At 37.0% G+C, this 14,745-nt stretch overlaps 1 protein-coding gene across 1 annotated transcript; it reads right to left on the reverse strand.

The window, feature by feature from the left end:
- Nucleotides 1–11,065: 11,065 nt before the first annotated feature.
- Nucleotides 11,066–11,609, reverse strand: LOC107016903. The gene is made up of 2 exons (XM_015217222.1): nucleotides 11,486–11,609; nucleotides 11,066–11,442 (listed from the first exon to the last, which is right to left on the reverse strand). Exons 1-2 carry the CDS (start codon nucleotides 11,607–11,609, stop codon nucleotides 11,066–11,068), a joined length of 501 nt encoding a protein of 166 aa, XP_015072708.1.
- Between the last annotated feature and the right edge of the window lie 3,136 nt (nucleotides 11,610–14,745).

Here is a 14,745-nt window from a genome sequence, read left to right on the forward strand (position 1 = left end):
CATGAAGTAAAAATCATTTTTTGCTTTACGTAGTGTTTTGAGAAGCAAGAAGTAGGAAAAAACGACGAGAGATCGCTTCAACGTATTGTTTTTAAATAAAGCACTATTTATTATAAAAATAAAATATTATATATATGTAAAATAAATAATCAAGAATTCAAACATATTATGCAAAATGTTCAATTCTATAAACTAAAAAAAAATAGTATATACTAGAAATAGATAACTGATAATAATAGAGTAGATGATATTGCAAATAAAAAAATCAGAGCACAAAAGAAGATATATAAAGGTCATATGATTATTCCATGGTGCATCAAATTTGAAGGTATTAAGGTCAATTTTATCGAAAAATCTTGGTATCAAGGAAAATTGTTTAACTTACTTACTCCAAGACAAATTTTATTGAGATTTGATCAATATGAAGATTATGTACTAACTTTATCTTTCTCAGTTAATTATCTTTTCTATAATGGCGAGGATTACCAATGTAGGGTTTTCCCATGGCCCATTAATGGATATAATCATAAGGAGGAAACAATATTAGTTGTGGTATGAATTTCTTTATTGAACTTATTTCCAAATTTGTTTGCAAAGAAGTATCTGCTGTCTATAGCATCGGCAATTGAAAAACCAATAGCTGCAAGGTTATACTTGATCTAATGGAAAAGCTTTCAAATAGTATAAAATTACAGTTTGTGGATGGAAAATTTGATAAGTTGATCAAGATTTTTCAGGAGATTATATATGATAATCTACCTTTGTATTGCAATTATTGTAACCACCAAGGTCATGATGACGATAGTTGTCGTTTGATATCGAAATAAATCAAAAAAACAAACAAATTGATGATACCGTACCATTGAAGTTGCTTCAGGGGCGGACCCACATGGTGTCCGCCGGGTGCTCGAGCACCCATTAACTTCGTTACGAAATATATATATCTATGTAGAAATCGATCGATATTTGTATAAAATTAACATAGAGCACCCAATGAATAAATCATATAATTGGCCCAATGATATTAGGATGGGTACTTAAGACTCTTTTAGTGTTGTTGTACCAAGGCTCAAATCTCATTGTTAACACATATTTTTTACAAGTAATATTGGTGTTTAACTGTTATTGAAAACTTCTTTAGATCGACAGTTGATTGTGGTGACTCCTTGTTGGTAATGCAGGAGAAAGGAGGTTCAATGATTATAAAACCTCAACAAGGAAATTCCATAAAGAAATCTTTTCTGGTGTGCAACTATTGTAAGAAGACAGGACATACTATTGACCAGTGCTATAAAATTCATGGTTTTCCTTCAAATTTCAAGTTCACTAAATCTAAGAAGTATCAAAAGGGTACTGTTGCAAATAAAGTTTTTACTACAAGAGAAGGTACTCATCAATGAGTGAAAAATGATTCAGATGTGAATTCTCTAGGTCAAGAAAATGTGGCACAACTTCTGAAAATTTTGCAGAAATTGAATCAAAAGAATGATGAGTCTACTAATCCATCTGCAAATCTCACTTGTGCCGGTATGAACAAGCTTTTTAATTCTTATGCTTATCTATTTAAAGTTGACACTTATTCTTGCATATTAGATAGTAGAGCATCTTAGCATATGACTTTTGATAGAAGTTTTTTCACTAATTTCAATCTTTTACCTAAATATATCATGGTAAATCTACCTAATTCTCATAAAATAAAGGTCACTCATTCAAGAATTGTTTTCTCTTTTATCCAACCTAGTTCTGAAAAAATGTTCTCTATACTCCTTCTTTCAGATACAATCTTATCTCGATTCACAAATTATGTAAACAACTTCAAAAATATGTGTTTTTTTAACCCTAACACTTGTTTCATGTTCTAGGTACCTTCACTAAAGAGGCATATGGTGCTTGGTAAAGAAAAAAGAGGTTTATATATCTTCAAGTCAAGTCAACCAACTGTTTCTACAAAGCGCTTACCCAATTCCAGTTTTCATAGTCTATCATTTTCAAGTTTTTTAATAAATATGTCTACTTTTTGTTCTAGTTTCTTTGATTCTAATGTAAAAGAGAAGCAATGCACTGAAGACTAGGCTATATGCCAATGAGTAATATGAAGAAAAGTTTTCAATTTTTTAAATCTTGTTCGAAGTTATCTTCTCCTTGTATTATTTGTCCTATGACAAGACAATCAAAATCATCTTTTCCTTCTAGTTCTATTTGTACCAAGGCTGCTTTTGATTTAATTCATGTGGATACTTGGGGTCCTTATAAATCTACCACACGTGATGAGTATAGGCATTTTCTTACAATTATTGATGATTTTAGTAGAGCTACTTGGACTCATTTACTTGGGACTAAATCAAATGCCTTAACTGTCCTTCAATCTTTTATTTCTATGGTAGAAAGACAATTCAATTCTTATGTTAAAATTATCAGAACTGGCAATGCTTTTGAATTAGATTGTGGAAAAATTCAATCTAATTTTTTTCTTTCCAAGGAAATTATTCATCAAACTACTTGTGTCCATAATCCACAACAAAATGGAGTAGTGAAGAAAACACAAACATTTATTGAAAATATCAAGAGCTCTTTTATATCAATCTCACCTTCCTATTGGTTATTGGGGGGGATGCTTGTTAACAACTACTTATCTTATAATAGATTTCCTTCCAATGTTTTGAATTCAAGAACTCCTTTTGAGATTTTGTTCAAAGTTAAACCATCTTATTTTCATCTAAAGTGTTTTGGTTGCTTGTGTTTTGTCTCTATTCTTCCTTTACATAGAACTAAATTTGATCCTAAAGCTTCACCTTGTGTGTTTATAGGATATCCATATGAAAAAAAGAGCTACAAAGTGTTGGATCTACAAACCAAGAAAATTTCAGTTTCTAGAAATGTTATTTTCCATGAAGAGTATTTTTGTTTCTCTTCACAATCTGATTTATGTTTTACTTTATTTTCTTCTACTGCTAATATTTCTTCTGATTATCCCTTAGAATCTCATTTTTTCACATCAAATTCAAATTTTTGATTGTTCTTCTGATTTTGATAATGTCCCCATATCTACTAGTCCTTCTAAATCTCTGTCTCCTTCCAATGTTACTTCACATATCAATTCATCTCATGATATATCCCCTATATATTCTTCTTCATTACATGTTGTTCAAACTATACTCAAAATTCTTTTCTGAAATCACAAGAAAATTGATTACTTAGAAGACTATATTTGCAATGTCTCCATCTTAGTGATGTGACTTCTTCTTGTTTCCTAAGTCCTGTTACTCCTGAGTCTTTATTTTTTAGTGATTTATCTTATGAAAATCAAGTCATGCTCAATTTCATTACTAGTATACATGAACTTGTTAGCTATATTCGGCAGCTCACCATTCGGGTTAGCAGGAAGCCATAGATAAAGAACTTATAGCTTTAAGCCTTAATGACACATAAGATGTTGTTGTGCTGCCTACAGGTAAGAAAGTTTTGCCATCTAAATGGGTTTATAAGGTAAAGCAACACTCCAATGGAAGTATTTAAAGACTAAAATCTAGATTAGTCAATAGAGGTGATGTGCAGAGAGAAGATATTGATTATAATGAAACTTTTTCTCCAGTAGTCACGATGACCACCATCAGATTTATTTTAGCTATTGCACTAAAGAATGAATATGGTGTGTTTCAACTAGATGTGAACAATGTTTTTCTACATGTTGACTTAAATGAAGAGGTTTATGTGAAATTTCCTCCTGGTCTTGCACCTCTTTCTCCTGGCCATGTCTGTTTACTTAAAAAATCCATTTTATGGACTTAAGCAAGCATCCAGAAAAAGGTATGCTCAACTCAGTTCTACTCTCAATTTTAAAGGTTTTAGTCATTCTATGAATGATTATTCTTTTTTTTAAAAAAGAAATCTGTCGATTCTATTGTGGCAGTATATGTGGATGACATATTATTGACAGGAAACAATGAATATAGGCTATAAAACTCTTTTTGGATAGAGAATTTAAATTAAAGATCTTGTTGAGTTGCATTGTTTTCTTGGGATGGAGATTGTGAGAGAACCTACTTGTATGATTATTTCACAGAGGAAATTCACATTGGAATTACTACATGAGTTTGATTCTGTACATTTTTCTCTTGTTTCTTTACCTTTGGATCCAAATGTTAAGTTACTAGCAAATCAAAGGATTTCCATAAATGATCCTACTTTATAGAGGCCTTTGTTAGGTAAGCTCAATTATCTCACACAGACAAGATCTGATTTATCCTTTACAATGCAACATCTAAGTCAATAGATGCAAGATCCTCGTGAACCTCATCTTGCAGCTGCTTTACGGGTTCTTCGGTATCAACTCAAAGATCTTGGTCTTGGTCTATTTATGCCTGTATATGCTTCTTTCAAATTGATGGCCTTTTGTAACTCTGACTGGGTACTTGTCCAGATTCACGAAGATCAGTGAGTGGATTTTATATTTCTCTCGGGTCTTCTCCTATTTCATAGAAATGTAAGAAACAAACATCAATTTCTCTTAGTTTTGTTGAAGCTGAGTATAGATCTATAAGGGGGTTGTAGCTGAGCTTGCTTGGTTGATTCGCCTATTTGATGATCTCTCAGTTCCGATCTTCTTGCCAGTACCTCTTCACTCTTATAGTCTTGCTGTGATTCACATCGCAAAATATCCAGTCTTCTATGACCGGAAAAAGCATGTCGATATTGATTGTCCCTTCGTCCGTCAACTGTATCTCGCCGGCTTAATTTCTTTATCTTATGTCAGATCTTCTTCACAGATAGCTGACATCTTTACCAAGTCCTTGAACGGACCCGTGCATCATCAACTTTTAGGCAAGTAGGGGGTTTCTTCCTTCCCTCCAACTTGAGGGATGCTATTGAATTTATTTTCATATATTCTGCACATACATAGAAGATATGGAAATATTCTTTTTTCTTTTCTAATTTTGTCACGTAAATATTCTTTTGATATCTTTTCCTATTCCATTTGATCTTAAAAATATTCTATTCCTTTAGGGTTTACCATTAGATGTCATCTTACTTGTATAAATACAATCTAATTGTATAGTTTTATTCATTTAGAAATAAAAAAAAATTCTATACTGTTCTTCATTTGTTTTTTCAGAAGACATGAATATTCTTCATTTGGGCGAGGTTTCTCTGGATGGAGATGAGGAAGATATGTTAGACATATGCTTTGATAGGGTGGCTCGGGAAGGAGATATATCACCTAGGCTACAATGAAGTGGAAGCAACATAAGCAAAAAGAAGACACATGGAAGGAAACATAGTTGGGACGGTAAAATGAATGAGGAGTTTGTTCCAAAGCACCTACCGATGTGACAGGCTAACCATTTGACAATATCAATAGGTTCAACAAGATCTAATAAAACTATAAGGAAAGTATGAATTATCAAGTGTTGTTGGATAGGTTTTGAAGAAGAAGAGGAGAAAAATACTTCAAGTTACTTTTGATGGACAATCAATTTTTTTTAATTCATGCGCTTGTCTAAAAATATTTGAGTGTCATAATTCAACCTTCTTCTTCATTGACATATTTTTACATTATTTAATAATCCTCCTTTGTAATATTGTCACGGAGTGTATTACAAATTTTGCGGTGATCAAAAAATACTTATTTCTCTCTACCTCTTATTTTCTTTTTGCTTGTTAGGTAGTAGACGTTAGGTACTTCATTAGGATTTTTAAGGTACGACCTAACTCCCCTTGCTTGCCCTTATCTCTATTGATATTTTTTATATAAAAGGCAACAGTAGAGAAGCTTAAATAAATAAACAAAAAAATTCCCATCAGGATCATAAAAGAAAAATATAAAGAGAAGAAGAAGAGGAGAAAAATTGCCTTGAGTTGCAGTAGCCACACAAGTCGCAGCAACAATCCTACGGTGGAGGAAAATGTTTGAAAAAAACTTAAGGCATTAAAAAGCGAGAGACTATTGCTTGGCTTCATGCTTTAAACGAGCGCTTCGTCACTTTTTAATAACACTGAATCTTCCAATCACCCGATTGAAAACTCTTTAGTGAAGGACCATACTTTTAGAATGTATGATGAATGTATTCTGATTTATTACCTTTATTAAGTGTATATTTAGTTCCTACTTATAGATAGGTTATTTAGTTTCCTTAATTATATTCTTGTATTGTTTGTATATAAACCATTTGATATCAATGAAATAGGCAAGGGATTAAACTCTTTCATGGTATCAGATTTCTAGGGAAAAATACTTCCGCTTTTTCTTAAAACATCATCATCCGCCCCTCTCTTCTTTTTCGTCTCTCTTCTATCATTATCATGTCAGACTCAAAATCTTCCTTTCACCTTGCTCTTGATGTATCCAACATCAAGAACCATGTTCCCATCATTCTTGAGATGGAGAACATTCAGTATTCCATATGGGCGGAACTATTTAAGATCACGCACGATCCTATCGAGTTCTTGACCATATCATTCCTCTGGCAAAGGGCAAGGAGAAAGTGCCGAAAATAGATGAGGAGAAAGAGTTTTGGTCCACTCTTGATGCGACCGTTTTACATTGGATTTACGCTATTATATCTCATGATCTTCTCCATACGATTCTTGAGCCAGACACCACTGCTATGGAAACTTGGAATAGATTGCGTGACATATTCCAAGATAACAAACACTCTCGTGCCATCACCCTTGAGTACGATTTCACTCATGTGAACATGGAAGATTTTTCAGGTATCTCTGCCTATTGTCAACACCTCAAGTCTTTGTGGATCAACTTAAGAATGTAGGCTCTCTAGTCGACAACAATAGACTAGTTCTTCAACTAGTCTTTGGCTTCACCGAACCTTACAAAGGTGTGGCCACTCTCATTCGCTAACGTGATCCTCTACCACAATTTTATCAGGCCCGTTCGATGCTCACTCTTGAAGAGTCTGGCCTTGCTAAGAAGGCAACACAGAGCTCCTTTTCTGCCATGCTCACTCATGATTCGAATGGCTCACATGATGTTGTTGACCATTCCTCTTCACACCGCAATACTAATGGTGGGAAGAGGAACCAATATCGCAGCAACAATGGTGGTCGTGGAAGCAACATAGGTGGTAGCGGCGGTGGGGGTAAGTCTGGAGGTGGTGGTCTGATGGGAGGCGACAACAACCGCAGTGGAGGACAACAACCAGCAGTACAACATCCGCCATCCAATTCCCCATGGTCTGGAGGTCATTCATGGCCGTTGATGGCACCTTGGGCTCCCTGGACTATACCTCCTTGTCCATATCCATCAAACTCGACCAGGACCAATTATGGACAGCAGCCGAAAAAACATCCTGGTATACTTGGGCCCAGTTTGCAGCAGGCATACAAGACAGCGCCGACTCCAACTGACATTGAAGCTGCTATGCATACTCTCGACATCACTCCTCCAGATGCAAATTGGTACATGGACACCGGTGCCACTTCTCACATGACATCCACACAAGGTAACCTCACGTTTTATTTTAATATGAGCAATAAACGTGGAATAATAGTTGGTAATGGTCAATCTATTCCAATTCATGGTTATGGTCACACTAAACTATCTTCACCGTGTCCTTCCTTACAATTAAACAATGTTCTTCATGCCCCTCACCTTGTTAAAAATTTGGTGTCGGTTAGAAAATTTACAATCGATAAATCTGTCTCTGTTGAATTTGATCCGTGTGGATTTTCTGTGAAGGATTTTTGGACGAGGAGATCGGTAATGAGGTGTGAAAGTCGGGGAGAGATGTATCCCATCACTTCTCCAGTCACTTTTCCATCTGCTTTTGCTGCTTTGGCACCATCCCTTTGGCATGATCGCTTAGGTCACCCAGGAGCATCTTTTTTGAACTCTCCTAGGAAAAATAAATTGATTAAATGTAATCAAGTTAAAAACTCTCGTATTTGTCATTCTTGTCCTCTGGTAAAACATGTTAAGTTGCCTTTTTATCAATCTAATTCTGCACTTAAATGCCACTTGATATTATCTATAGTGATCTTTGGACATCGCCAGTTTTGAGCTCATCGGGTCATCAATATTATGTCTTGTTTGTGGATGATTATTCTAAATTTTTGTGGACATTTCCTTTATCGTACAAATCACAAACATTTTCCACATTTTTGAGTTTCAAAACATTTATACGAACCCAATTTGAGCAAGACATAAAAAATATACAATGCGATAATGGCAGGGAATTTGATAATGGCCCCTTTTGGAATTTTCATAAAGCAAATGGTCTCTCGTTTCGTCTTTCTTGTCCTCATACATCCCCTCAGAATGGGAAGCTGAAATACAAATTTGTACGATCAACAACATTATTCGTACATTATTAGCCCATGCTTCCCTTCATCCTTCCTTTTGGCATCATGCTTTGCAAATTGCGACTTTCTTCTCAATATTCTTCCTCATAAGCTTTTAAATTATCAATATCCTCTTCGAGTTTTTTTATCAAAAAGTTTTGTCTTATTCTCATCTTAGGGTGTTTAGATGTTTATGTTATGCTCTTATTCCCTCAACAACCATAAATAAACTTCAACCCCGGTCGACTCCTTGTGTTTTTTTAGGGTATCCTTCAAATTAGCGTGGGTATAAATGCTTTGAGTTTTCATCTAGAAAATCATCATTAGACGTCACCTAATATTTGATGAGACACACTTTCCCTTTGCAAAAACCAGTACCCCAAACTCAATCTTATGAGTTTCTAGACGATGGACCATCTCCTTACCTGGTACATCATTTCACTACCTGTCCTAACCAAAAATTGCACCTGTTCCTAACCCAACCACATCCACAACACCCATCCCAGAAAGTGGTTCCGACATGCCCAACGGCCGGCACAGCCATCCCCAGTCGACTGTACCGATTCCATCTACTCCTTCCACTCTCCCATCTAACTCTCTTCCTAGCCCCACTCCGATCTCTCCCTCACGTCACCCCACGGTTCCGGTTACTCGGAGCCAACATGGGATTTCAAAGCCTAAGAAGTCCTTTAACCTTCTTACATCAACATCTAAATCCCCCCTACCTCGTACCCTTATCTGCTCTTCATGACCTGAATTGGAAAATGGCTATGGATGAAGAATATAATGCTCTTATTGAAAATAAGACGTGGGAGTTAGTGCCTCATCCTTCAAATGTTAATGTAATTCGATCTATGTGGATTTTTCTCATAAAGAAAGATCTAATGGTTCATTTGAGAGGCATAAAGACCGTCTTGTAGGTGATGGTAAAACTCAATAGGTTGGCTGGATTGGTGGTGAGATGTTCAGTCCAGTCGTCAAATCGGTGACTATTCGCACGGTTCTCAATTTGGCTTTCTCTAAGGCCTGGTAGATCCAACAACTTGACGTTAAAAATGCCTTCCTACATGGGGAACTCAAGGAGACAGTTTACATGTATCAACCTTTGGGGTATCGAGATCCGGATCATCCTAATCATGTGTGTTTGCTGAAGAAATCTCTATATGGGCTGAAACAGGCTCCAAGGGATTGGTAGAAGAGGTTTGCTAACTATGTCCGTACTCTTTGTTTTTATCAAAGTACTTCTGATCATTCGTTGTTTATTTATCTTCAAGGTGCTTCTATGGCTTACCTATTATTTTATGTCGATGATATAATCTTGACTGCTTCCTCGGATAAGCTCCGTCAGTCGATCATCTCTCGTCTTAGCTCGAAATCTGCTATGAAAGAGTTGGTCCATTTGAGCTATTTTCTTGGCATTGCAGTCACTCGTCAAGCCGGTGGTTTATTCTTATCACAAAAGAAATATGCTATAGAGATCATTGAACGATCAGACATGTCATCGTGTAAGGCATCTCTTACTCCGGTGGATACGAAACCGAAGCTCGGTACTACTACGAGCAAACCATTTGGGAATCCCTCTCTTTATAGGAGTATTGTCGGTGCACTCAGTACCTTACGTTCACAAAATATGATATTATGTATGTCATACAACAAGTATGCTTATTCATGCATGACTCAAAGGAGGAACACATGCATGCACTTAAGCGCATTTTGGCGCTACATACATGGTACTATGGATTTTGGTCTTCACATGTTTTCGTCCTTCACCTCAATCCTTATTTCGTATACTGATGCTGATTGGGGTGGATGCCCGGACACACGACGTTCAACGTCGGGTTACTGTGTCTTTTTGGGTGATAACTTGATCTCTTGGTCCGCTAAACGTCAGGCAACCTTATCCCGTTCTAGTGCAGAGGCAAAATATTGAGGGGTAGCCAATGTGGTTTCTGAGTCATGTTGGTTGCGAAATTTGTTGTTGGAACTTCATTGTCCTATATAAGAGGCTACATTGGTTTATTGTGATAATGTGAGTGCCATATATCTTGCTGGTAATCCGGTTCAACATCAACATACTAAGAACATTGAAATGGATATATATTTTGTCCAGGAAAAGTGGCTTGCGGCCAAGTTCGCGTGTTACATGTCCCCTCGCGTTATCAGATTGCAGACATATTCACCAATGGTCTTCCTTTGGTGTTATTTGAGGACCTTCGGGACAATCTTAGCATTTAGAGACCTCCCGCTTTGACTGAGGGTGTGTGTTAGAATATATGATGAATATATTCTGATTTATCACCTTTATTAAGTGTATATTTAGTTCCTACTTATAGCTAGGTGTATATTTTGTTTCCTTAATTATAGTCTTGTATTGATTGTATATAAACCATTTGATATCAATGAAATAGGCAAGGGATTAAACTCTTTCACATACATATATAAAACATGAATTATCATTGAAGCTGACTATACCTTTGATGTATGAATCTAAGCAATGTACTAAAATTAACTTAAATTTTAGGCTAGGTATAAACAACACTTTTTTTTAAAACAAGAATTAAGATTCAATTTCAAAGCAAAAGGTTACAGAGGAGGACCAACCTTACCTCATACAAGAGTAGCCATTCTTACAATTTTAACTTCCAAAAACAAAGTAAAAGAGGAAGATTGATCCTAGTACAGTTAGGCTTCCAAAAAAGTCTAGGATAGAATACCTAGTGCATTCAAGAAGAGCTCAACCAGGGGCGAAGATAGAAGTGCTTTTCCTTAATTAGATTTTAAAGTTTGGACGAGCTTCTTCATCATTCTTCACAGTGACTAAAATCTTCCTTGGTAAGTGTATAATTTCAGTGAAGAAGTCATTTTTCCTATCAAGCTCCACAAAGTTGGCCAAGAGATCAGTAGTGTTGTTTCCTTCCCTTAATATATGAATGAACTGAAAATTTCCGTTTGAAATCATATTATGGATGGCATTAGTTTCCTCCTTAATGCTCCATGTTGTAGTTGCAGCTTTGTTGATCATGTTAATCACAGTCAAGAAATCAGATTCTATAGTAAGAACATTGAAACCGTGATCAATACACCATTTCAATCCAATCTTGATAACCCGTGCCTTGGACAAGTTGTTAGAAGAGTGACCAAAATATACTGTGAAAGGCATGATCATGACCCGTATGACTCCTCAGAATACCTCCACCACCGGCACTTCCGGGATTGCCCTTAAAGCAACCGTCAACATTAAGCTTGTATTCTCTGTAATTAGGCTTACTCCATAAGACGGGGGTGATATTAAACTTCGGCTTGATATTCCCCATCATTCGACAAATGCTTCGAAATTTTGTGGGGAACTTTAGGGAAGGGAACTGGAAAGTGAGGATCAAATGAATGTGGTATGTAGCTTGATGAATAATGTTGCCAGAGAAAATTTTGGTGCCTTCATATTTATAAGTTCATCTATGTTTCCATAATTCCCAACAAATCACATAAGGAAGGCATTGAGTGGTCAATTCAAGCATTTTGTTGGTAGATTTAATACGCCACCATATCATAAGCTTACTATGAATGGTATCAGAATTAGGCCAGAGCAGTCCTGTAGTATCTTCACAAAATTTCCAAACTTGCTCCTGATAGAATATATGTCTTCACTTAACAGAATAATGGACCAGGTCCCTTACTACACTAATGAATATAACCAGAAAGTTAAATGCAGTAAAATCAACACAATGATTTTACGTGGAAACCTCCTTGCTTAAGGGAGTAAAACCACGACCTGTTTCACAGGATTTTCAATCGTTTTCACTAATCTTCAAAACCAAAAGTAAAACACGATTACAACAAATGTGAGAAGAAGTTTTTAATCTCACGTTTAAGCAATACTCTCTATTGCTTAACAAGCCTAAGTAGAAAACAATCTACCCACTAAGCTATCCCACTTGGACAACCTAGACTTTTAACACTACCCACTGATTCCTTTATAGTTTCAGGAATGGTTTACAATATAAGAACAAGAGAATATATTCCTAAACAGCTACACTAAAAGCTCCAGAGATTACTGCTGTTCTTGGAATAATTCTGCCTTTTTGTTTACTAGCAGCCTTTGCAAATGTTCTTGAAAAGTTCTATCTCAAGTTGCAAAAACTATGAAAGATGTTTAGGAAAGTGCCTTTTATATGGACAAGTCACTTTCCTTAAACTCTTTGCCATTGGTTAGAGAAGTCTCACTTTTTGACGCCATCGGGAAGTGTGCACCTACTTTCTGTACCGTCTCCAGCTGGCAGTAAATTGGCTCGTCACAATGAGAACCTGGTACCTCTACAAGGTCCCTGTGTTTGTTTCATCTTCAACATTCAAGTAAGAAACCTGGTACCTTTACGAGGTCCCTAAGTTTGTCAAATCATCAAAACTGCAAATAACATTTTCCCCCTTTTTGATGATGACAAACAATGGTCTCAGATCTCCTCCAACTTTTGTTCCTCTTACTATATTCCCCCTCACTGTTTTCCCCCTCACTGTATTCCCCCTCACTGTATGATCATTCAGCTACTTACCAGTTTTACTTCCCCCTTTTGGCATCATAAAAAAGATATGCAGTAAACCAGTGATGTCAACAGTAATACAGAATAAGATCAAAGCTGAGAAGCAATCAATCAGGAAGGGAAAAACATTCACAAAAGACTATAATCAGAACAACAGAGGAATAAGTTAACAAGCATTCCACAATAACATTAATACATTAAAATTAAACGGATTGTCCAACAACACAAAGATAAGCCACAAAAAGAACGACACAAGGGAGGGTTTTTAATAGGCTAGGAAGAGGGAGGAGGATGAGACAGGGACTGGATGATGAGAGTGAGTCGTGCATTGGCAGCATCATTATCTTTAATGGCCTTCTCCTGCAAGGCAATGATCTTAGCCTTCAACTCTGCATTCTCTCTCTCCAGAGCTTGTACCACTGAAGAACCAGGTCCCTCATTCTGTGCAGTAAGCAGTTCTGCTTTGAATATAGCAATTTCAGCCTCTTTACCACTCAAACGCACAGTGAGCTCCTCAACCTCATGCATAAGATGATCCTGATCTTCGATGAGTTGAGCCATCTTGCTCTTGGGATTGCCTCTCCCTTCAAGACACTCACACTCGACCAGGGTAATCTCTGAGATAGTCTGTTTAACCGTCCCAACCTTTCCAACATTGAGAGGAATTTGAAAGTGCTTGAATACTTCCGTGAGAAAGTATCTGTATCCCATTCCATGAACACCTTTCCTCTCAATGACGGTTTTGTAGATATGCTCAAGCATAAGACCTGGGAGATTCAGGGCTTTGAAGCTACACAACATCTCCATCACAAACAAGTCAGCAGCAGTTGCTGAGCTCCTCTTTTCAGTGTGAGGAAGGAGAACTTTGTTGATGAACTCGAAGACCAACTGGTACTCGCTCTTCATGATCTTCTTATAAATCCCAGCAACCTTGGTTGTGGGTATCTTAGAAATCAAGGAAGCAAGCTCAGTAGAGCAAGTTCTTCCCAGCACAGACCGGGTCCCCTCTCTAGGCACCCTGAGAATTTTGCTCAACAAACCCTCATCTAAATGCACAGCAATGTCATTGAACCGTGTAAGGATACTCCCATCTTCTTTGAATTGAATATTATAATAAAATTCGCGCACTTCTTCTTCATAGAGGATGGGGGATTTTCTGTTGAACAAATGCAGCCATGATTGAATTTCAACCATATCGTGAAGAGAGTCCATGCCGGGAAGAGTTATGATTCCCATATCAAAAACTCTCCCAGCCAAGACGGCTTGCTTTCTCAGGCTGTCAACAACTTCCTGCATGTTGACATTCTCATCTCTCCTGGCTTGGGCACCAGGTCCCTGTGATCTCTTCCTTTTGCCTCCAGAAGTTTTCTTTTTGGACTTTGTGTTTTCAACCTTCTTTGAAACCTTCCCCTTTTTCTTCTTTGCCCTTTTCTTCTTACTTTTCTATTCCACTTCCTCAGCGGACAACTCAACAACATCAGTCTCATGTATTTTGAAATTTGATACCTTGAAGGTTCTTGCACTTCTAACTGCAGTAGTAGAACGTGCGCTGGCCTTCAAGGCATCGGCCATCAATTTTTGAGCAGCAGACCTAGTGGTAGGTCTTCTTCTAGGGGTCTCTTCTACAACCTTCTCCTTCCCTTTTCTAGATATCTCACCTTCTCTTCGCTCAACCTTCCATTTTAAAGGTTCCTTCTCACTTTCAGAGTCAGAGGAGGAGGAAGAAGGATACCTTCCAATATCAGGAGTTATATCAAAAATGGGTTGAGTGTTTCTTACCTCTTCCCTCTGCAAAACTTCAGTTTGCTCAGCCCTTGCTTCTTCCCGCATCATAGCCAAGCTCTCAATCACCAACTCTTCACTTGCTGCCAATATATTTGACTCAGATGCCTTTTGCTTGGGTAGTTCTCCTTCA

The sequence above is a fragment of the Solanum pennellii genome, chromosome 4, assembly GCF_001406875.1.
Source record: "Solanum pennellii chromosome 4, SPENNV200".
Taxonomy (NCBI): Eukaryota; Viridiplantae; Streptophyta; class Magnoliopsida; order Solanales; family Solanaceae; genus Solanum; species Solanum pennellii.

Excerpts from the sequence above, each read along its gene's own strand:
- LOC107016903 (XM_015217222.1), bottom strand. The coding sequence starts at position 11,609 with ATGGGGAATATCAAGCCGAAGTTTAATATCACCCCCGTCTTATGGAGT. Across the intron at positions 11,443-11,485 it reads CGGAAGTGCCGGTGGTGGAG|TATATTTTGGTCACTCTTCT; the intron begins GTATTCTGAGGA and ends TGCCTTTCACAG.